The following is a 25,251-nucleotide window of genomic DNA, read 5'->3' as shown; positions in this document are numbered from 1 at the left end:
AGTAACGAAATTGCATCAGAAAAAAACTGAACTTTCATTTTTTTAAATTCAAACCTGGATTTCTCTGAAGCAACATTACTGTAATTGGGGTGATGATTTTTAAATATGGTTTTCAGTACATTTTGCCTTGGATTCCATACTTTAGCAATATCGCTGAGCTGACAAGTTAAAACAATCTTAATAATGTCATAATTTTGGCCTCTCTGCTGAAGAATTGCCCTTACAGTGGATATAAAAAGTTTACACACCCTGTTAAAATGATAGGTTTTTCTGATGTAAAAAATTAGACCATGATAAATAATTTCAAAACTTTTCCCACCTTTAATGTGACCTATAACCTGTACAATTCAATTGAAAAACAAATAAATCTCATCTCATTATCTCTACTTGCTTTATCCTGTTCTACAGGGTCGCAGGCAAGCTGTAGCCTATCCCAGCTGACTATGGGTGAGAGGCAGGGTACACCCTGGACAAGTCGCCAGGTCATCACAGGGCTGACACATAGACACAGACAACCATTCACACTCACACCTACGGTCAATTTAGAGTCACCAGTTAACCTAACCTGCATGTCTTTGGACTGTGGGGGAAACCGGAGCACCTGGAGGAAACCCATGCGGACACGGGGAGAACATGCAAACTCCGCACAGAAAGGCCCTCGCCGGCCATGGGGCTCGAACCCGGACCTTCTTGCTGTAAGGTGACAGCGCTAACCACTACACCACCGTGCCGCCCCCAAATAAATCTGTTAGGGGGAAAAACATAAAAAAAACCATACAATAAGCTGGCTGCATAAGTGTGCACACCCTTAAACTAATACTTTATTGAAGCACCTTTTGATTTAATTACAGCATTCAGTTTTTTTGGGTAGGAGTCTATCAGCCTGCCACATCTAGACTTAGTAATATTTGCCCACTCTACCTTGCAAAAGTGCTCCAGATCTGTCAGATCTGGCATCTCTTGTGCACAGCCCTCTTCAGGTCACCCCACAGATTTTCAATTGGATTTAGGTCTTGGCTCTGGCTGAGGCATTCCAAAACTTTTTTGGGGTCATTGTCATGCTGAAAGATGAAATTCCGCTTCATCTTCATCTTTCTAGCAGACACCTGAAGGTTTTGGATCAAAATTGACTGGTATTTAAAACTGTTCATAATTCCCTCCACCTTGACTAAAGCCCCTGTTCCAGCTGAAAAAACCCAACAACCCCAAAATATGATGCTGCCACCACCATGCTTCACCATGGGTATGGTGTTCTTTTGGTGATGCGCAGTGTTGTTTTTGTGCCAAACATACCTTTTGGAATTGTGGCCAAAAAGTTCAACCTTGGTTTCGTCAGACCATAACATATTTTCCCACATGCTTTTGGGAGAGTTGATGTATTTTTCTGCAAATTTTAGCCAGGCCTGGATGTTTTTCTTTGACCCTACCTCATAGTCCAGACATATGGAGAATACAGGAGATTGTTGTCACATGTAGTAGTCAAGTCAAGTCAAGTCAAGTCAAGTCAAGTTTATTTGTATAGCGCTTTTAACAATAAACATTGTCACAAAGCAGCTTTACAAAATTTAAATGACTTAAAATATGAGCTAATTTTATCCCTAATCTATCCCCAATGAGCAAGCCTGTGGCGACGGTGGCAAGGAAAAACTCCCTCAGACGACATGAGGAAGAAACCTCGAGAGGAACCAGACTCAAAAGGGAACCCATCCTCATTTGGGCAACAACAGACAACATGACTATAACATTAACAGTCCTAACATAAAGTCAGCTTCGTTGATGCTATAAACCCCTCACCGACAGAAACCCGAGCGCAAAACCGTTCACGACAACCGCAGTCCCAAAGTCAGCAATTCAACTGCAATCCTAAAGTCAGCAAGTCAACTGCAGTCCCCAGCCACAGAAGCACCACTGCAAGAGTCCAGAGCATCCTCCAGGTGCGACCCCCAACTGTCCATATGGGGCCACCCTCCACAGGAGCGATGCGATGAGACTCCAACCAGACACAGGGTACCAGGATGGATCAGGCAGATCCGAGGAGCAGAAGAGGTCAGCATCTCGATCCCAGGACCGACATGTAGCTCAGAGGGACAGATTTGGGGGGAGGGGGGGGAGAGAGAGAGAAACACAGGTTGTTAGGTATGCCCAATGTCACCTGAATAAGTAGGAACAGTATATATATTGCACTGAGTACAAACAGGGACTCTGGCAACTAACTATGACAGCATAACTAAAAGGGGAGAGCCAGAAGGTAACACAGGCATGAGGGAGCCCCGGGACATAAAGCAGCAGCCACTACACTGTCAACAAACTCGAGTGAGCAAGTGAGTGGGGGACTGACAGCATCCATACATCCCAGTTTACCAAAACACTCTATGTCTGAGGACCCTCCAGATCTACACCTTTACCTCATAAACACCATTAACAAAAGGCTTGACTAAACAGATATGTTTTCAGCGTAGACTTAAACGCTGAGATTGTGTCTGATTCCCGAACACTACTTGGAAGGCTGTTCCATAACTGTGGGGCTTTGTAAGGAAAGGCTCTGCCCCCTGATGTAGCCTTCACTATATGAGGTACCAGCAGATAGCCTGCACCTTTTGATCTAAGTAGGCGTGGCAGGTCATAGAGGACCAGAAGTTCACTCAGGTACTGTGGTTTTATTTTTTTTTTTAACCTTTATTTAACCAGGTAACAAAAAAAATCCCATTGAGATTAAAAACCTCTTTTACAAGGGAGACCTGGCCAAGACAGGCAGCGGCAAGCTTGAAACACAAAGTTAGTATCATTTACAGACATACAACACAGATTAAACGTTTGAGGACATAAGCTTAGCTAATAATTTAAGAAACATCTGCATCTTAGAGAGTCAGTTTTCTTTTCATTCATTTTTGATTTAAAAGCTTCCAGAGTGATAAATAGGCGCATCTTAAGTTCATTTTGAAGCAGGTTCCATGCTGTAGGTGCAGCGTATACAAAAGCCTTCTTTCCTAATTCCGTACGAACATTTGGGACATCCAACAAAATCAGATTCTGTGAACGTAGGGCATATTGTCCAGTGTTTTTATGCTTAATGAGTTCACACAGATACAATGGGAGCAGCCCAATAATCACTTTGTATATAAATATGTACCAGTGACAGAGCCTACGAGTGGTCAAAGAGGGCCAGCCTACCCTTGAGTAGAGCTCACAGTGGTGAGTAAGAGCTCTGCAGTTGGTTATGAATCTCAAAGAAGCATGATAAACAGAATCTAACTTAAGAAGACATTGAGTAGATGAGTGCATATACAATAGGTCACCATAGTCCAGTACGGATAGAAAAGTAGCCGCAACAAGTTGCTTTTTTACATTAAAAGAAAAGCATAACTTATTACGGAAATAAAAACCCAGTTTTAGTCTCAGCTTTTTCACTAGGTTTTGTACATGAGGCTTAAAAGTTAAGGAATCATCAATCAGTATTCCCAAATATTTATAAGAATCAACAATCTCAATTTCACCACCCTCAAGTGTGACAACCTTTGGGATAGTTAAGGGCCTAACCTTAGAGCTGGTAAAAAGCATTAGTTTAGTCTTATCAGCATTTAAAATGAGTTTCAGCTGAAGTAAATTATTTTGTACCACAGTAAAAGCATTTATCAAATTTTCAATGGCCTTTTCTAGGTTAACAGCACAGCAATAAATGACTGTGTCATCAGCATAAAAGTGAAAATTTGCATCAGATACATTTTGTCCCAAGTTATTTATGTAAATAGTAAATAGAAGAGGCCCCAGTACAGACCCCTGAGGGACACCCTTGAGGATGGGAACAACTTCTGAGCATAGACCATCATATTTAACACACTGTGACCTATCACAAAGATAATTTGAAAACCAAGCAACGGCATTCTCTGAAAGCCCAGAGTTTAGCAACCTAAGTTTTAGAACATCATGATCAACTGTGTCGAACGCTTTGGATAAATCAATAAACAGTGATGCACAATGTTGCCTCTTATCTAGGGCAACAGTGATGTCATTAACCACCTTGATTGCAGCTGTGATGGTACTGTGTCTTTTTCTAAAGCCAGATTGGTAGGTTGATAAGATGGCATTATTGTATAAAAACTCCTTAAGTGAGTTGCTCACAAGATTTTCAAGAACTTTAGCTAGTACAGATAAATTAGAAATGGGTCTATAATTGTTTAATGTAGATGAGTGGTGTGGGGCATTCAGTGCTTTAAAGGTCAATAGTAGTATTTTATAATCAATACAAAATTTGATTGGGAGCCAATGCAGTGTGGATAAGACAGGGGTGATGTGGTCATATTTTCTAGTTCTAGTAAGGACTCTTGCTGCTGCATTTTGAACTAACTGGAGCTTGTTTATGCACTTATTGGAACATCCAGACAGTAAGGCATTACAATAATCCAACTTGGAGGTAACAAAAGCATGAACTAGTTTTTCCGCGTCATGCAGTAACATTAATTTTCTTATCTTAGCAATATTTCTGAGATGAAAGAAAGCTATCTGGGTGATGTTATCAATGTGAGTTTCGAATGAAAGACCGGGGTCAATAATCACCCCGAGGTCTTTTACTGCTGCACGTGACGAAACAGAAAGGTCATCCAGAGTTACTGTGTAATCAGAAAAATTAGTTCTAGCTGCATGTGGTCCTAGTACAAGTCTTGTCAGAGTTAAGCAGAAGGAAATTAATAAGTATCCAGTGTCTAATGTCCTTCACACATTCCTCAATTCTATTAAGCTGGTGTCTCTCATCAGGTTTTGCAGAAACATATAACTGTGTGTCATCAGCATAACAGTAGAAACTAATACAATGTTTATGAATAATATCACCCAGAAGTAACATATATAAAGAAAAAAGCTGTGGACCCAAGACAGAACCTTGTGGAACACCAAACTTTACCTCAGTATGTCTAGAAATATCACCATTTACATCAACATACTGATAGTGATCAGTTAAATAAGGCCTGAGCCAGGAGAGAGCCGTTCTCTTAACTCCCACAACATTTTCTAGTCTATCCTGAAGAATGGAAATGAGGTGTGAATGTGAGTGTGAGGTGATTGGTGATTGGGTTGCGCATTCTGTGCTACGCACGTCCTGGTTCCTGAGTTGTTTGCGACAAGTCTTTTTTCCGTGAGTGTTGGAGTTAATTACTAATCTTTTTAAATTTTTTTCTACAAATAATTTTCCAGTATCCTCTTCATTTTTATTGTACTGTCGCTTTCCTTTTTGTACTTTCCACTTTCACTTTCCTTTTTCCGTTTTTTTCTCTCTCTTTTTTCGGAAGAACGCAAAGACCGGAAGCTTTCTTTTTTTTTCTCCTCCTGTGTAAAGACCACAAGTGGAGGCCATCCACATTGGATCTGCTTTAATATCAACAGATCTTCAATTAAGGTACGTGAATCCTTTCATCATGGCACACCTTCAGCCTGTTCAGTGTGCTGAGTGCAGGATGTTTAGTCATGCTTCCTCCGTCGCTAGTGATAGCTTTATTTGTGATAAGTACAGATTAGTTAGCTCTCTGACAGAGAAGATTACAGTGTTAGAAGCGCGTGTCCAGGCTTTAGAGAAGGCCAGTGAGAATGAGAACAGTGTAGTTTCTGTGGGGGAAAGTCTGGATGCCCTAGGTGGAGTTAGTAATCCCCCAACTCCAGCATTAGAGCCCTTACAGCGGGGCGAATGGGTGACGACTCGGCGGCATAAGTGTAGAGCCAAAGCTACAGCTGAGGCTCGCCCACGGGAGCACCGCTCTTCTCCACTTCACGTGTCGAACAGGTTTGCTCTCCTTAGTGATGCACCCACTGAGAAACCTGAAAGAGCTCTGGTTATAGGGGACTCTATCATACGGCACGTGAAATTAGCTCAGCCTTTAGAGGCACTAGCAGCTTTAGGCAGGTGTATACTGGGAGCCAGGGTGCCAGACATAGCAGGTAATCTTAGGGTCCTAGGCAAGCACAGGTTCTCAAAGATAGTTATCCATGCAGGAGCTAATGATATACACCTTTGTCAGTCTGAGGTTACTAAGAGTAACTTTGTAGAGGTGTTTAAATTAGCGAAGGCGATGTCCTATGCTGTAGTATGCTCTGGCCCCATCCCAATGCGGCGTGGCGATGTAGCTTACAGCAGGTTATGGTCGCTGAACTGCTGGTTGTCCAGGTGGTGCTCTAAAACAGTGTGGGCTTTATAGATAATTGGGCTAATTTTGAAGGCACTGCTGGCCTGTTAGGGCGGGACGGTATCCATCCCACTCGGGAAGGTGCTGCTCTCATTTCCTGCAGCATAGGTCATAGTCTCAGAACAGGCCTAGTTAATTTCTGACAATCCAGAGCCAAGGCCAGGGAGCAGACGAACAGGTTAAACCGACTGTCTGCTAGCTGCACAGAGTCGTCACTCAAGGTCCACTACGTCGAGACTGTGTCTGTTCCCCGAGCTCAACAAATAAGTTGAAATATTCAGATAGTTTGCTCCAGTAACCTAATCAATATAAAATTAGATCATGCTGACTGTACAGCCGCTGCCAGCACCTTTGATCTAAAGGTGGGGCTATTAAATATTAGATCTCTTACATCTAAAGTGCTAATGGTTAATGAACTCATTACTGATTAGGAGTTTAATATACTTTGTTTAATGAATATATAGCATTAAATGAAGCTAGTCCTCCTGGATACAGTTATATACACCAGCCTCGTCTAACTGGCAGAGGAGGAGGCGTCGTGGTTATTTATAATGATTATCTAGGTGTAACACAAAAACCTGGTTATAAATTTAATACATTTGAAGTTTTTCATACTAATATAATGTATGTAGCCTTGAAAAATAGGTCTACCCACTTAATTCCATTATTTATTATTTACAGGCCCCCGGGGCCATATTCTGAGTTTCTTTCTGAATTTGCAGATTTTATCTCAGATCTGGTTATTTCCTTAGACAAAGCTTTAGTTGTCGGAGGTTTTAATATTCACTTCGATAACCCAGAAGACCCTTTGAAAACAGCGTTTGTGTCCATTTTAGATTCAGTAGGGATTAATCAGAATGTCATAGGACCGACCCATAATGGTGGTCACACCCTCGATCTAATACTAACATTCGGGTTAAATGTAGAAAATATAGTCATACTTCCACAGTCTGAAGTTATCTCAGATCATTATCTCATCTCATTCAAAATATGTCTGAGTAAAAATATATGCACCTCACCATGCTGCTGTATTAAACGTACATTCGCGTAAACTACTGCACAGAGCTTTATAAATGATCTCCCAGAGTTATCAACTTTGATTGGGCCACTGTCAGCCCCTGCAGAACTTGATCAGGCAACTGAATGCTTAGAGTAAACATTCCGCCATACTTTAGATAATGTAGCTCCTCTTAAAAGGAAAATGGTCAGAGACAAAAAATTAGCACCCTGGTATAATGATGACACTCGCACATTAAAACAAACCACTCAAAAATTGGAACATAAATGGCGTCAAACAAAATTGGTAGAGTTCAAATTAGCGTGGAAGGAGAGCTTCCTGAAGTATAGAAAAGCTCTTCATGCTGCTAGATCAACATATCTCTCCTCCCTAATAGAAGATAACAAAAATAATCCTAGATGCCTATTTAATATTGTAGCAAAATTAACCAGGAATAAGTCCACTATAGACACATGCACACCTGTAGTACGTAGTAGCAACGATTTCATGAATTTTTTTAATGACAAAATTGAGAATATTCGACAAATTCAAACTACTAATTTAAGGTCAGACAATGTAGGTGACCCTGTAGTTAACAATATAACTGTATCAGATCAGCAATTAGAATGTTTTACTCCCCTAAGAGAAACTGAATTACTTTCATTAATCTCGGCATCAAAAGCCTCAACTTGTGTACTAGATCCCTTACTTACACGTCTATTCAAACAGTCAAGTCAAGTGAAGTCAACTTTATTGTCAAATATGCTATACATGCTTGACATAGAGCACAGATGAAATTTCAGTCCTCTCTGACCCACGGTGCAAACAGGCAATGCAATAAATAAAAATAGAATAATTGAAATAAACAATATAAACAGTATAAACACTCTAGATAAGACATAGACATAGACTATATATATATATATATATATATATATATATATATATCAGCTGGATAGTACAGTGGTAATGCTCACTGACTACGACGTGGGAGCTTGGGGTTCGAATCCCGGTTGGGGCAAAACATCATCCAGTAAGGGTCCTTAGGCAAGACCCCTCATGATATATCAGCCTACCTCAGGAATGAGTGAAGACATAACTGATAGAGTCATACCGGCTCAGACGTCGCCCGGGTCAACAAGGTCTGCGTCAGTTGCTAGGGTGGTTCCGTAATCGAACATCCGTAATCGAAATCTACTATCACAACTAGAGATTAATGAAATACGTCCTGGGGGAGCCAGTAAGACAGGTCAGCGGGGAGATGTCTTCATCATCCCCACAACCAGAGATTGGGTACTGACCTGAGAAGGGGTGACCTAACTGGAAACCTGGAGCCCCCGACGAAAACCAAAGCTGAGTTGCCAAGTACCTTCAGAAGATCTACTAGTAGATGTGAATGCTGCTCTGAAGACAATCTCAATTGAGAATCTCACTGAGACCAACAAGCTGATACACAGTACAGCAACAGTAATCATGGATTACTTGGAGATGCTTGGACACAAGGTGGGCTCGGGACATAGCAAACAGTATCCACCATGGAAGAGACGATTAGAGGCCAAGATAAAGGCAGCATGGAGAGAAGTTAGCCAGCTAGCTGAACTACAGAAAGGGAACATGGTGAATAAAGGGGCACCCAGGAAGTACAACTCACTCTCCATACCAGAGGCACTCGAAACTGCCAAACAGCTCTGGCCACCTGGTTGAAGAGATACCTCTTCCTTGAAGAGATACATCAAGGAGGGAGAGGCCAGGAGAATAAACAAGCTGTTCTCCACTGAACCAGCCAAGGTGTACTCTCAGTGGCAGGGAAACAACAACCGGTCAGACCCACCAAGAGCTGAGGTGGAAAAATACTGGAAAGACATATGGGAAAGAAAGGCATCACACAACACCGATGCCCAATGGTTAGTGGACCTAAGAGCTGACCACAGCAACCTCCCAGAACAAGAACCAGTAACCATCTCAATGGCAGACATCCAAGAAAGAGTGTCAAAGATGAAGATATGACCAGGCCCCGATATGATCCATACGTACTGGCTGAAGAAGCTAACTGCACTCCATGAACGCCTAGCAGCACAGATGAACCAGCTGCTGAGGAAAGGGACCCACCCAGAATGGACAGTCCTAATCATGAAGGACCCCCAGAAGGGACCCATACCGGCCAATTACCTGTCTCTGCACAACATGGAAGGCCCCGTCAGGCATCATTGCGGCAAAAATGAGTAAGCATATGGCTCAATACATGAGCGAGGCACAGAAAGGAATTGGCAGTAACACCAGAGGAGCCAAGCACCAGCTACTGGTTGATAGACCAGTCGCCCGAGACTGTAAGAAGAGACAGACCAACCTGTGCACTGCCTGGATTGACTACAAGAAAGCCTACGACTCAATGTCACACACATGGATACTGGAATGTCTGGAACTGTATAAGATCAACAGGAACCTAAGGACCTTCATCCAGAACTCAATGGAAATGTGGAAGACAACCCTAGAGGCCAACTCAAACCCATTGCCCAAGTCAACATCAAGTGCGGCATATACCAAGGAGATGCGCTATCACCACTGCTGTTCTGCATAGGCCTGAACCCCCTCAGTCAGATCATCACGAAGAGCGGCTACGGGTACCGATTCCGTAGTGGGGCAACAATTAGCCACCTGCTCTACATGGATGACATCAAGCTGTATGCCAGGAACGAGCAAGAAATAGACTCGCTGATCCACACCACCCGGATCTACAGCGATGACATAGGGATGTCATTCGGATTGGACACGTGTGGCCGGATGGTCTCAAAGAGAGGCAAGATGATCCAGACTGAGGGGATTGACCTACCAGAGGGCAACATAGGTGATATCCAAGACAGCTACAAGTACCTTGGCATCCCACAGGCTAATGGAAACCATGAAGAAGCCACAAGGAAGTCAACCACAGCCAAATACCTCCAGAGAGTAAGGCAGGTTCTGAAAAGTCAGCTGAATGGTAAGAACAAGGTCCGAGCCATCAACATGTACGCACTACCAGTCATCAGATACCCCGCTGGTATCATAAACTGGCCAAAGGAGGAGATAGAAGCCACAGATATCAAGACTAGAAAGCTCCTCACCATGCATGGAGGGTTCCACCCCAAGTCCAGCACCCTGAGACTATACACTAAGTGGAAAGAGGGAGGCCGAGGGCTAGTGAGCATCAAGACCACGGTCCAGGATGGAACATCGAAAATCCGAGAATACATCAGAAAGATGGCCCCAAAGGATGAACTGCTAAGTGAATGTCTCAGGCAGCAGAACCCTGATGAGAGTGCAGAGGAGGAGGAGGAACAGACAACCTGGAGGGACAAACCCCTACATGGCATGTACCACCGTCAGATAGAGGAAGTGGCTGATATCAAGAAATCCTACCAGTGGCTGGATAATGCAGGACTGACAGACAGCACAGAGGCACTAATCATGGCAGCACAAGAACAGGCCATAAGCACAAGAGCCATAGAGGCCAGGATCTACCAGAGTAGATCAGACCCAAGATGCAGACTGTGCAAAGAAGCCCCTGAAACAGTCCAGCAAATAGTAGCAGGGTGTAAGATGCTAGCTGGATCAGTGTACAAGGAGAGGCACAACCAAGTGGCTGGGATAGTATACAGGAACATCTGCAACCAGTATGGAATAGAAGTACCCAAGTCCCAATGGGCCATACCACAGAAGGTGGCTGAGAACAACAGGGCCAAGGTTCTGTGGGACTTCAGCTTCCAGACTGACAAACAGATCCTGGCTAACCAACTGGACATAGTGGTGGTGGACAAAGAGCAGAAGAGGGTGGTGGTGATAGATGTAGCTATCCCAGCTGACGCCAACATCAGGAAGAAGGAACATGAGAAACTTGAGAAGTATCAAGGGTTGAAAGAGCAGCTGGAACGGATGTGGAAGGTCAAGGGTTGCGTGGTCCCCGTGGTAGTGGGGGCACTTGGGGCAGTAACCCCCAAACTGGGAGAGTGGCTCCAGCAAATCCCAGGAACAACATCTGAAGCTTCAGTCCAGAAGAGCGCAGTCCTAGGAACATCGAAGATACTGCGCAGAACCCTCAAACTCCCAGGCCTCTGGTAGAGGACCCGAGCTTGAGGATGACATGGATACCACCCCCCCCGCTGGGGGTGAGAAGGAGATTTTATATATATACAGTGGTGCTTGAAAGTTTGTGAACCCTTTAGAATTTTCTATATTTCTTCATAAATATGACCTAAAACATCATCAGATTTTCATACAAGTCCTAAAAGTAGATAAAGAGAACCCAGTTAAACAAATGAGACAAAAATATTATACTTGCTCATTTATTTATTGAGGAAAATGATCCAATATTACATATCTGTGAGTGGCAAAAGTATGTGAACCGTTGCTTTCAGTATCTGGTGTGACCCCCTTGTGCAGCAATAACTGCAACTAAATGTTTCCGGTAACTGTTAATCAGTCCTGCACACTGGCTTGGAGGAATTTTAGCCCATTCCTCTGTACAGAACAGCTTCGACTCTGGGATGTTGGTGGGTTTCCTCACATGAACTGCTCACTTCAGGTCCTTCCACAACATTTCCATTGGATTAAGGTCAGGACTTTGACATGGCCATTCCAAAACATTAACTTTATTCTTCTTTAACCATTCTTTGGTAGAACGACTTTTGCGCTTAGGGTCATTGTCTTGCTGCATGACCCACCTTCTCTTGAGATTCAGTTCATGGACAGATGTCCTGACATTTTCCTTTAGAATTTGCTGGTATAATTCAGAATTCATTGTTCCATCAATGATGGCAAGCCTTACTGGCCCAGATGCAGCAAAACAGGCCCAAACCATGATACTACCACCACCATGTTTCACAGATGGGATAAGGTTCTTATGCTGGAATGCAGTGTTTTCCTTTCTCCAAATATAATGCTTCTCATTTAAACCAAAAAGTTCTATTTTGGTTTCATCCGTCCACAAAACATTTTTCCAATAGCCTTCTGGCTTGTCCACGTGATCTTTAGCAAACTGCAGACGACCAGCAATGTTCTTTTTGGAGAGCAGTGGCTTTCTCCTTGCAACCCTGCCATGCACACCATTGTTGTTCAGTGTTCTCCTGAGGGTGGACTCATGAACATTAACATTAGCCAATGTGAGAGAGGCCTTCAGTTGCTTAGAAGTTACCCTGGGGTCCTTTGTGACCTTGCCGACTTATACACGCCTTGCTCTTGGAGTTATCTTTGTTGGTCGACCACTCCTGGGGAGGGTAACAATGGTCTTGAATTTCCTCCATTTGTACACAATCTGTCTGACTGTGGATTGGTGGAGTCCAAACTCTTTAGAGATGGTTTTGTAACCTTTTCCAGCCTGATGAGCATCAACAACACTTTTTCTGAGGTCCTCAGAAATCTCCTTTGTTCGTGCCATGATACACTTCCACAAACATGTGTTGTGAAGATCAGACTTTGATAGATCCCTATTCTTTAAATAAAACGAGGTGCCCACTCACACCTGATTGTCATCCCATTGATTGAAAACACCTGACTCTAATTTCACCTTCAAATTAACTGCTAATCCTAGAGGTTCACATACTTTTGCCACTCACAGATATGTAATATTGGATCATTTTCCTCAATAAATAAATGAGCAAGTATAATATTTTTGTTTCATTTGTTTAACTGGGTTCTCTTTATCTACTTTTAGGACTTGTGTGAAAATCTGATGATGTTTTAGGTCATATTTATGCAGAAATATAGAAAATTCTAAAGGGTTCACAAACTTTCAAGCACCACTGTATATATATATATATATATATATATATATATATATATATATATATATATATATATAAATACAGTTTGCGGAGGAAGTATAGATGCTATTGGGCTTTTTTGGCCAGTGATGCTGTGTTGTTGCTCCAGGACAGGTCTTCAGAGATGTGCACACCCAGAAACTTGGTGCTGCTCACCCTCTCCACTGCAGCACTGTCAGTAGTTAGTGGAACATGCTGGGTGTGCACTCTCCTGAAGTCCACAACAATCTCCTTCATCTTCTCCATGTTCAGGCGGAGATTGTTGTCCTTGCACCACATGGCCAAGCAGCTCACCTCATTCCTGTAGATTGTCTCATCGCCATTGTTGATGAGACCCACCACAGTCGTGTTGTCCGCAAACTTAATGAAGAGGTTGGAGCTGGATGTTGGTGTGCAGTCGTGGGTCAGCAGAGTGAAGAGGAGGGGCTCAGCACACATCCTTGGGGGGCCCCCGTGTTCAATGTGATGGTGCTGGAGGAGTTGCTGCCGACCCATACAGCCTGTGGTCTCCCCGTCAGGAAGTCCCGCAGCCAGTTGCACAGGGAGATGTTGAGTACCAGCTGGTCCAGTTTATGAATGAGCTGCTGAGGAATGATTGTGTTGAATGCTGAGCTAAAGTCTATGAACAGCATTCTGACGTACAAGTCTTTTGTCTCCAGGTGGGTGAGGGCTAAGTGGAGGGCAGTGGAGATGGCGTCATTGGTCGAACAGTTGGACTGATATGCAAACTGGAAAGAGTCCAGGGCGGGGGGGAGGGCAGACTTGATATGCCGCATGACTAGCCACTCAAAACACTTCAGGAGAATGGGAGTGAGTGCGACCAGGCGGTAGTCATTGAAGCAGGAGGGAGATGGTTTCTTCGGGACTGGGATGATGGTGGAGGCTTTGAGGCACATGGGGACAACAGCCTGGCTCAACGAGATGTTGAAGATATCTGTAAAGACATCTGTGAGCTCCTCGGCACAGTCTCTCAGGACACAACCAGGAATGTTATCAGGACCCGGGGCTTTCCATGCATTTGTCGTCCTGAGCGCTCTCCTCACGCTGTCTGGGGACAGCGTCAACACCTGGTCGCCGGGAGGTGGTGGGGTCTTCTGTGCCGTGGTGCTGTTGTCTGCCTCAAAGCAAGCGAAGAAGTCATTCAACTGATTCAGCAGAGAGGTGGAGTTATCACAGGTATGCGGCGAGGGCTTGTAGTCTGTGACGGTCTGAATCCCCCGCCACAGGTTCCTGGTGTCTCTGCTGTCGTTGAAGTAGTCAGCAATGTTCCTGGAATACTGATAACACCTGAAGTAATTGAACCGCTTCTAAAAATAATAAATTCTTCTCTTAGGATTGGCTATGTACCCAAATCCTTTAAACTAGCAGTTATCAAACCCCTGATTAAAAAACCCGACCTTGATCCCTGTCAGCTGTCCAATTATCGGCCAATATCAAACCTCCCCTTTATCTCCAAGATCCTTGAAAAATCTGTGGCACAGCAGTTATGCTTATATTTACATAGGAATAACATCCATGAAATGTATCAGTCAGGATTTAGACCTCATCATAGCACAGAGACAGCTCTGGTTAAAGTAGTAAATGACCTACTGTTGGCGTCTGATCAGGGCTGTGTCTCGCTGCTTGTGTTGCTTGATCTTAGTGCAGCATTTGATACCATTGATAACAGAACACCTGAAGTAATTGAACCACTTCTAAAAATAATAAATTCTTCTCTTAGGATTGGCTATGTACCTTGGCAAGTACAACTAGTACTTGAACAACAGTACAATTTCTGGCAAATACAACCAGTACTTGCCAAAAATTCCTGCAGCTCCTTCAGTGTTGCTATAGGCCTCTCGGCAGCCTTCCTGACCAGTTTTTGTCTTGTCTTTTCATCAATTTTGGAGGGACGTTCCGTTCTCGGTAATGTCACTGTTGTCCCACATTTTTTCCACTTCTTGATGACTGTTTTCACTGTGCTCCATGGTGTACCCTTCTCCTGACAGATACCTTTCAACAATGAGATCCCTTTGATGCTTTGTAAGCTCTCCATGGCTTTTGCTGGAGGATGCAACTGAGTAAATGTCTGAACTTCATTTGGGGTTAATCAGAGTCATTTTAATTGATGGCAGGTGTGAACCCACAATGACTGAATGCTGTAATTAAATCAAAAGGTACTTCAACAAAGTATTAGTTTAAGGGTGTGCACACTTATGCAACCAGCTTATTGTACATTTTTCATGTTTTTCCCCAGAACATATTTGTTTGTTTTTCAATTGAATTGTACAGGTTATAGGTCACATTAAAGGTGGGAAAATTTTTGAAATTATTTATTGTGGTCTCATCTTTTTTACATCAGAAAAACCTATCATTTTAACGGGGTGTGTACACTTTTTATATCCACTGTGTCTTCTTCAAATCAGGCCTGAATGTTGAGACACTCATGAAAAACACATTTCTCATGATTTCAGCTCATGGTTTTGGTTGTTTTAATGCTATTTCTATTAGTTCCATTCAAAAGCTTTTTGGGTACTAGAAAGTTCTGTTAAATTGATGAGGGAATTGTTTAAGCTCTTAGGTACTGTATGTTGTTGCTGATATGTGTTTTAGGACCAGCAGAGTAGAATATGCCGTAAAGGAAGAGCAAATGGTTTATTGTTCCATTGTAGATTAAAGAAAACACTTTATCCACTGATATTTTTCTGTGTTATCAGAATGTACAGGGTTTCAGCTGAGGCCTGTGGCAGGTCTTCTGTCAGCACGAGACTTTCTGGCTAGTTTGGCATTCCGTGTGTTTCAGTGTACGCAGTACATTCGCCATGCCTCTTCCCCCATGCACTCCCCTGAACCGTAAGAAGACATAACATCTTCATATTTACTCCACACATCTTCCTAAATATTTGCTCTTTAAACTATGATGTGGATATTATTATTATTATTATTATTATTATTATTATTATTATTAAGTGAAATTGGAGTCTTACCACCTGAACATGACCATGTTTTCTTCATAGGGACTGTGTACATGAACTCTTGGGCCATGTTCCTATGCTGGCTGATAAAACATTTGCTCAGTTTTCCCAGGTAAATATGTTATGCAGTATTTTTGTGTCCTTTTTAAAAATAGAATATATTCACTGTTCTCAAAATAGGTTCCCCTGGAGTTACTGACATGTAGCAAAGGATCTGTGATATAATGACATGACGATGAATAGGTTTAAAATTATTCCAGGGACACTTGTGTGTTATGTGAAGTTGTTGATTTCCTAAAGTAAAATAGAATAATGTGAAAATAAAGAATGATGTGTAAATGATGTGTAGAAAGCAAGGATTCCCAACTTTAGTCTTGGGGATTCTGTCAGTAAACCTGCTGAGAGTGTCCAAACTACAAACATGGACACCATGGACTATACTCCCCAAATCTCACAGCGCCCTCTATCTCTAGACTGTTGACATCAGCTGACACTCATCATCTTAATTAGTCTTCCTGCCTATATAAACCTTTCTCTCACACTAACCCAATGTGAAGTATTGTTCTGCTCTCACCAGTTCATACCAAGCCTTGTTGTTTCTGACTGACTCTTGTTTTTCTGACTCTTGCTTCTCCTTTCCTCGTTTACGCTCTTTGTCTTTCCTCCTTTATGTGGTTTACCGATCGCCCGACCATCACTTGTTCTATGACTCTGATTCTAGTCTCACGTTTTGGCTCTGACATTGTTTGCTCCTCATTACTCTTCTGTGCGTTCTTCTGTGCGTACATCCGCAAGTGCCTGCACCATGACAGGATACTTCACCATCATGGATGTAGCAGAAGAGGCAAAGTAGATTGCTCTCAATGCCCAGGGATGCTTATTAGGAGAACATCAGCAGATGCTAGCTGACCTCAACACAAGAATGGCCCAACTAGTAACTGTGATATCGCAGGCCCTCCTAATGCGTTCCGAGTCATCTCTGAGCCCAGCCCTACAACTTCTGGCTCCGGTGAAATTCACCAGAGACCCTCTTGCCTGTAAAGGTTTCCTTCTCCAATGTTCCATGCGCTTCACTGCTATGCCTAGCATATCTAATGAGCACAAGATTGCTAAATTTCTGTCCTTTCTTACAGGCAAAGCATTTCAATGGGCCAGTGCCATATGGAACAAGGGCAGCAAGCTAACAAAGTCTTATGAGCAGTTTCTCACTCAGTTTAAAAGGGTTTTTGACCACGAACCTGAGGGGATCACAGTAGGTGAAAGTTTACTCACCATATCACAGGGCTCCAGAAGCATGGCAGAATATGCCCTGGAATTCAGAACACTAGCAGCTGCTAGTGGATGGAATGATCCCGCTCTGAAGGCAGTGTTTCGCCAAGGTTTGCACCCTGAGATTCTGAGTGAACTCGCCTGCCGAGATGAACAACTAACGCTGGTTCTCTCATTGACCTCACGATTCGTCTTGGTAATCTCTTAGCTCATCGATCCTCCCTACAGGAGAATGGAAAGCCGGCTCCCACTTCGGAGGACAGTTTTCCCATGGCTGTCTCACGCACCTGGTTAACTCACTCCAAATGTGCTAGGAGGAGAAAGGAGAGGCTTTGCTTCTACTGTGGGAGCTCTGAACATCAGCTTAATCACTGTCCCATTCATCTGTCCCATTTGCCTTCTACAGAGGGTCCTACATGCAATGTAAGTCCAATAAGAAGGTTCAATTCCAAATCATTCAAGGTTCCAGTATTGTTAAACTTGGCTTCTTCTACCCACATCCTTTCTGCTTTCATTGATTCAGGGGCAGAGGGGAACTTTATCAGCAACTCAGTTGTTCCGAAATTCAACTTGCCAACAACCCCTCTTCAAAGTGCACTCAGCATTCGGCCCATCGGAGGTGGACCAATAGGAAATGGTTTTGTCACCTTCCGTACAGCTCCTCTTGGCATCCAAGTGGGTGGCATCCATTCTGAGCTCATTTCACTCTGTCACTACCACCATAAGTCACAATCTTATCCTTGGCTACCCTTGGCTCCAGCTTCATGACCCCTTGATCTTATGACAAAACAAGGACATTCTACAATGGTCACCGACATGCTTTCAAGGCTGCATCTCTCATCCTCAAATCACTCTCTCCTCTACCTCTGTGGCGAGCCCTCAGCCTGACTCTCTGGACAATGTTCCCAAATGTTATCTGGACCTCAAGGAGGTTTTCAGCAAGTGAAAAGCCTGTGGGCTGCCACCTCACAGACCTTTATGACTGTGCGATTGACCTACTGACAGGCATGTCACCACCACGTGGGCATATATACCCTCTTTCTCAGAAGGAACAAGCAGCTATGGAAGAGTACATTCAGGAGGCCCTCAAGCAGGGCTACATCTGTCCTAAGTCTCCAGCTTCAGCTGGCTTCTTCTTTGTGGAGAAACGAGGCAGTGATCTTTGTCCATGTATTGACTACAGGGGATTGAACCAGGTATCAGTTAAATACCCTTCTCCACTTCCTCTTGTTCCTGCAGCCCTGGAACAACTCAGATCAGCTAAGATCTTCTCCAAGCTCGACTTACCCAGCGCATACAACCTCATCAGGATCAAAAGGGGTGATGAGTGAAAGACTGCATTCAGCACTACTGCCAACTCTTTTGAATACCGAGCAATGCCGTATGGCCTTTCTTCGGTGCCTAGCATGTTCCAATGTCTCATCAATGACATGCTATGGGATATGCAATGGCATATCTGCCTAGTATATATTGATGACATCCTGATATACTCTCCTGATGAGGAAAGTCACCAAGAACATGTAAGAATGGTTCTCCAACGCCTGCTTCAGAATCATCTCTATGTCAAAGCAGAGAAATGTGAGTTCCGTCAGAAGCATATTTCCTTCCTAGGATACATCATCAGTGCTGAGGGAGTTAGTGTGGATTCCTCCAAGGTCTCTGTAGTCACATCTTGGCCCTCACCCACATCCATTAAGGAGCTTCAACGGTTCCTAGGTTTTGCAAATTTCTATCACCGGTTTATTAGAGGGTTCAACTCGATCACCGCTCCCTTGACAGCACTGCTCAAGAAGGGATCAAAGTGCCTTCAGTGGAACCCTTCAGCAGAAGAAGCATTTTGTCGTCTCAAACAAGCCTTCACCTCTGCTCCCATCTTACAGCATCCGGATCCTTCCAAGCCCTTCACCCTGGAGGTAGATGCTTCTAACACGGAAGTAGGGGCAGTCCTATCACAACGTTTCGGGGAGAAACAGAAACTTCATCCAGTAGCCTTCTTTTCTAAGAAACTCTTATCAGCGGAAAGGAATTATGATGTGGGAAATCGGGAGCTGCTTGTGATAAAACTGCCCCTTGAAGAATGGCGACACTGGTTAGAAGGTGCCACTCGCAGACCACAAAAACCTTGAATATCTCAGGAAAGCCAAGCAGTTAAACCCTCGCCAGACCAGGTGGGCTCTTTTCTTTACATGGTTTCATTTCACCATTTCTTTCTGCCCTGGCTCCAAAAATACTAAGGCTGATGCCCTCTCGCGTATCTTTGCTCCCACTCACTAGGACTCCATTGCCCATACCATCCTCCCATCTCAGTGCTTTCTACAGTCCATCACTTTGGACCTAGATAAAGAAATCAGGAACTCTCAACCCCAATAACTTCCCAACAGTCTTCCACCTGGTCTACTGTACGTATGTGCCTAAGCATCTCAGAAGTAGACTCCTCACGTGGGCTCATGCATCACCCACCATGGGACATCTGGGCAGCCAACCCACCCATCAGATGCTTAGGAACAAGTACTGGTGGGAGAACATGTTCACAGAGATCAACCAGTTCATCACCTCATGCTCTGTCTGCACCCAAGCCAAAGTACCCAGAACACCACCCGCCGGTAAACTCTGCCCCCTCCCATTCCTCAGACACCCTGGTCCCACAAAGCCATTGATTTCATCACTGACCTCCCTCCCTCACAAGGTAACACCACCATTATGGTAACCATCGACCACTTTTCCAAAGCTCTCAAACTCCTTCTGTTACCTGGCATCCCCACTGTAGCCCAAACAGCAGAACTATTATTCCAGCAGGTTTTTTGTTACTATGGTCTCCCTGAAAATATTGTAAGCGATTGGGGCTCTCAGTTCATTTCTCATTTCTGGAGGGGCTTCACAGAAAGACTAGGGGTTTCAGTGAGCCTCACATCTGGATACCATCCTCAGTCTAATGGCCAAGTTGAAAGAGACAATCAAGAAATCGGCTGTTACTTGAGGATCTTCTGCATGCACAACCGGGGGAATGGGCACGCTTCCTTCCATGGGTTGAGTATGCACAAAATTCCCTCAAGCACTCTGCAACCCAACTAACACCGTTTCAGTGCATACTCGGCTACCAGCCACCCCTGTTCCCCTGGGACAACATGCCCAGCCAAGTTCAAGCTGTCGAAGGGTGGTTCTCATGCAGCCAGACAGTATGGGAGGAGGTACACCAACGTATTGAAATGATCAATGCCAAGTACAAAAAATATTCAGATAAACACAGAGCAGATACTCCAGCATACAACCCAGGTGACAGAGTATGGACAGCCACGAAAAACCTCAGAGAACCCAACTCCTGCAGGAAACTACAGCCATGATATATTGGACCTTTTAAAGTGCTTGACCACATCAGCAAAGTTTTGTACAGGCTAGAACTCCCTCCTCACAGCAGATACATTCCACGTATCTTATCTAAAACCTGCTCTCCTGAATCTTGGGGGGAAGACTAAGCTTACCAAATGCACCTTTAAGTTAAAGTGTTACCAAAGAAACTGTTAATATAATATGAAATATTTCAAATCTGTTGAGGCTGGAGTCCAGGAGTATAAAGCTCTAATGGCTCCAATAAAGAAAGAAGAATATGCTTATAGGTAGATTATATTAATAAAATGAAACTGTGTTGTGATTATCAGGGGGTCCATAATTTAACGTTTTAATGGGGAACTGGTTGCAAAATGTTTGATGACTCCTACCTGGCTTCTATAATGTCGGTGTTGGTCTGATATGTCTGTGTTTGCAGAACATTGGTCTTGCCTCTCTTGGTGCCTCAGAAGATGACATTGAGAAACTGTCAACAGTGAGTATTTTAATCCTTATATATATCCTCATATATTCTCTCTCTCTCTCTCTCTCTCTCTCTCTCTCTCTCTCACACACACACACACACACACACACACACACACACACAAAAGCATCTTACAACGTAAGATGCAAGAGGCATAATCAAGTGGCTAGGATAGTGTACAGGAACATTTGTGCTGAGTATGGACTAGAAGTCCCCAAGTCCCAATGGAACATACCACCAAAACATCCTGTGGCACTTCAAGTTCCAGACTGATAAGCAGGTGCTGGCTAACCAACCAGACATAGTGGTGGTAGACAAGGAGCAGAAGAGTGTAGTTGTGATAGGTGTGGTAACATCAGGCAGAAGGAGCATAAGTAGATCAAGAAGTACGAAGGACTGACACCCCTTTTCCACCAAATCAGTTCCAGGGCTGGTTCGGGGCCAGTGCTGGTGTTGGTTCACAACTCATTCAACTTGCGAGCCAGCTGAGAACCAGTTTGCTTTTCCATAGCTCGGGGTGCTAAGGGGAGCCACGTCATTATGTCACTGTATACGTCAGTTACGTCGCTGCGTTTGCATAAACCTTGGCACGAACATCGAAGCAACAACAACACGGAGAAGAAGCAGCAGCAGCAACAACAACAACAATAATGGATGACTTCGCATTTGTACAGCTGCTGCTTCTGGCTTTACGGTGCTTCATTGGGATCAGAAGATGGCAGATCCAATATGTTTGTGTTGATCGGCAGGTTTTGAGTGGACGGCGATTACGTTCTAGGAGACAGGTAATAACCTAATAACGTTTGACTCTTACACTGAATGTGAGATGGTTATGTTAGCCTTTGTTATGAGCTAATGTTAGCCGGTGTTATTTCGGCTTTGGCAGTCTTGCTATTGTTGTTGGTCTTAACAACTCGGCCCCCCCCCCGCAACATAAGTGGTTCTTTCCTCTGGCCCAGCAAAGAGCTGGTGCTAGCCTGGAACTGATTTTTCTGGCCCCAGAGCCAGTTCTTTGTCAGTGGAAACAGAAAAGCTGGTTCCAAACTAAGCACTGGCCCCAAACCAGCCCTGGAACTGATTTGGTGGAAAAGGGGCATGAAAGAACAACTGGAATAGCTGTGGAAGGTAAAGTCCAATGTGGTCCCAGTGGTGACAGGAGCACTGGGAGTGTGGCTCCAGCAGATTCCAGGTACAACATCTGAGGTCTCCGTCCAGAAGAGTGCAGTCCTAGGAACAGCTAAGCTACTGCGCAGAACCATCAGACTCCCAGGACTCTGGTAGATGACCTCAACTTGAGGAAAGACACACTACCCACCAGGGGGGGTTGGGGGGGTTAGATAGATAGATAGATAGATAGATAGATAGATAGATAGATAGATAGATAGATAGATAGATAGATAGATAGATATTTTATAACCTCACTGAGCTGCGATAATTGTGTGCTTGTGTATGCATGCATTTTCAGCTTTATTGGTTCACAGTGGAGTTTGGACTCTGTAAGCAGGGAGACTCAGTGAAAGCTTATGGAGCAGGCCTTCTTTCCTCCTATGGTGAGCTAGTGGTAAGTGTTCCTTTTCTTACAGTCCAACTGAATATTCATCTTTACCATGCACCATTATACCACAGCACTGTAGAATTCCTGAATGTGATTATTAACTTTCTTTAACAGCACAATCTGATATCATTTTAGCTACAAGGCAAATCACAGGTTTACATTAATGCGCTCATTCTAACATGTTATTGTTTCTATAGTAACAGCTAATTCATAGGGACTTGTATGGAAGTTAGTTCATTTTAGCCTAACAAACAGCAATTAAAAAAAAATTAACAGTAAAACCATGAACGCTGCTCAGGTAAGGCATCCTGTAAGGAGATATTTAACATGCATCAAAGAAGACTTCAGTCAGTGTTAGCACTTTAAGGTAAAACTGCTGGGGAAGGAAGGGGGATTCTCAGTTGTGTGACAAGATACAATTTGTTTTCTTATTATTAGTTTCCCTGCAATGAGCTATCAGCATCAGTACTTTACAGCGAACTGCTAGCTACACATGGTTAAAATGGCTCTTGTGCAATATACCTACTTACTTGTGCAATACTACCTGGGTAATACTGGTAATAACACCTGTACAATACTTACACGTGCAATACCACCTTTGTAATAGATAGTATATCTGCAAACCTGTTAATTTATGCAAATTTGTTAATTTTTTTATCTCTACATTTGTAGTTTCTTATATATATATATATATATATATATATATATATATATATATATATATATATATATATATATACTTTTTTGTATACTTAGTACTTTTGCACTACTTCACTGCCTTATCTTTTTCTGTGTATATATTTTGCTGCTGTAACAATGTAAATTTCCCCTTGTGGGATAATAAAAGGCTATCTTATCTTATGACCTGGTGACTTGTCCAGGGTGTACCCTGCCTCTTGCCCATAGTCAGCTGGGATAGGCTCCAGCTTGCCTGCGACCCTGTACAGGATAAGCGGCTACAGATAATGGATGGATGGGGAAAAAACATTGAAAAAAAAAACAGGGACAGTTAGACAATAAGGAAGACATGGTTCATAAGGTGGTCATGGTAAGCCGGAAGACCTACACTGAGCCCTACTGAGGAAAAAAATAAAATAAAATGGCACCTGGATGGGTGTGCCGTTTGCCCACAGTTTAAGGGTCCAGACCCTGTAGGCTAAGGTTCACAGGTCACCATGTCTCAGCCAGGTATGAACTACAATCAATACCATGACCACCAGACGAAACAGTTTATAGTGCACATTCACGTTACTTAATCCATATGCACACTGTATTGTGTTTTATTCCTTACTTAATGCATACTCCTATGTCTGTGTATTTATTTCTCACCAGCATGCACTTTCAGACGAGACGGAGAGACGAGAGTTTGACCCAGAGACTGTAGCTGTGCAGCCATACCAAGATCAGACCTACCAGTCTGTCTATTTTGTGTCGGAGAGCTTTTCTGATGCTAAAGATAAACTGAGGTAAAAAGGAAATGAGGGTTGGGGGTAATTGAGTGACATCTGATAAAGAAATAATATGACCTGTTCTAAATATATTTGCTTATTTTTAATGACAGAATGTATTCGATGGGAATCAAGAGGCCATTTTCAGTGAGGTTCGACCCATTTACAAATAGCATAGAAGTCCTTGACAACCCACTGAAGATCAGAGGAGGGCTGGAGTCGGTGAAAGACGAACTGAAGGTCCTTACAGATGCTTTGAATGTATTGGCCTGAGTTTCCGAATTCATGCCACCTGCTGCTGTGATCCTCAGTGTTTACTATGTGACATTTTCTTTACATTGTGTGTCTTGTGTCTTTTCTGCTGTAGCTAAAGTTGTTGCTTTTAAAAACCTCGGTGGCAACAAAATGACCTCATGCTGGAATTTGTTTCCAAAGATGTCACTGGATCACTCTGTGGCTCTCAATTTTGGGTCAAAAAGACTCATGTTAAAATAACTGAAACCAAGCCTATTTAGAAAAAATAAAATTAAAACTATTATAAGTAACTATTATATACACACAGGATATTACACAGTGGTGTAAAGATATGAAGTTTATCTTCGAGTGGTGAATGTATATTTCACGAATGAGCGAAGCACACAAGTGAAATATTTTTCAACACGAGAAGATAAACTTCATATCTTCACGCCACCACAAAAATAATATGCAAGTTAATCAAAATAATTTTTATTTTGAACCGGTTCGCCATTTTGACAATGCGTGTCTAGACAGTGGGAAAACACTGGGAGCGACATCATCGGAATGAAGATAGTGGAAAATATGTCATTCAATGTCCTGTATGAAAAATACGAGTGGTGTATTTCCCAGTAAAACACTCAGGTCCATATAACAAATATATATTACATAGACCCGAGTGTTTTACTGGGAAATATGCCACTCGGGTTAGCGCTGTCGCCTCACAGCAAGAAGGTCCGGGTTCGAGCCCCGTGGCCGGCAAGGGCCTTTCTGTGTGGAGTTTGCATGTTCTCCCCATGTCCGCGTGGGTTTCCTCCGGGTGCTCCGGTTTCCCCCACAGTCCAAAGACATGCAGGTTAGGTTAACTGGTGACTCTAAATTGACCGTAGGTGTGAATGTGAGTGTGAATGGTTGTCTGTGTCTATGTGTCAGCCCTGTGATGACCTGGCGACTTGTCCAGGGTGTACCCCGCCTTTCGCCCGTAGTCAGCTGGGATAGGCTCCAGCTTGCCTGCGACCCT

At 43.4% G+C, this 25,251-nt stretch overlaps 1 protein-coding gene across 1 annotated transcript in view; it reads left to right on the top strand.

Moving 5' to 3' along the window:
- th (tyrosine hydroxylase) overlaps positions 1-24,269 on the top strand; it is a 30,204-nt gene extending 5,935 nt beyond the window's left edge. The window contains 6 exon segments of the mRNA XM_060910083.1: positions 15,659-15,794; positions 15,959-16,028; positions 20,949-21,005; positions 22,459-22,554; positions 23,881-24,014; positions 24,110-24,269. Of these exon segments, the coding sequence (XP_060766066.1) occupies positions 15,659-15,794; positions 15,959-16,028; positions 20,949-21,005; positions 22,459-22,554; positions 23,881-24,014; positions 24,110-24,269 (653 nt within the window).
- Positions 24,270-25,251: the final 982 nt, after the last annotated feature.

Source organism: Neoarius graeffei, chromosome 2, assembly GCF_027579695.1.
Source record: "Neoarius graeffei isolate fNeoGra1 chromosome 2, fNeoGra1.pri, whole genome shotgun sequence".
NCBI lineage: Eukaryota > Metazoa > Chordata > Actinopteri > Siluriformes > Ariidae > Neoarius > Neoarius graeffei.
This window is presented reverse-complemented; position numbering and strand designations above follow the sequence as displayed.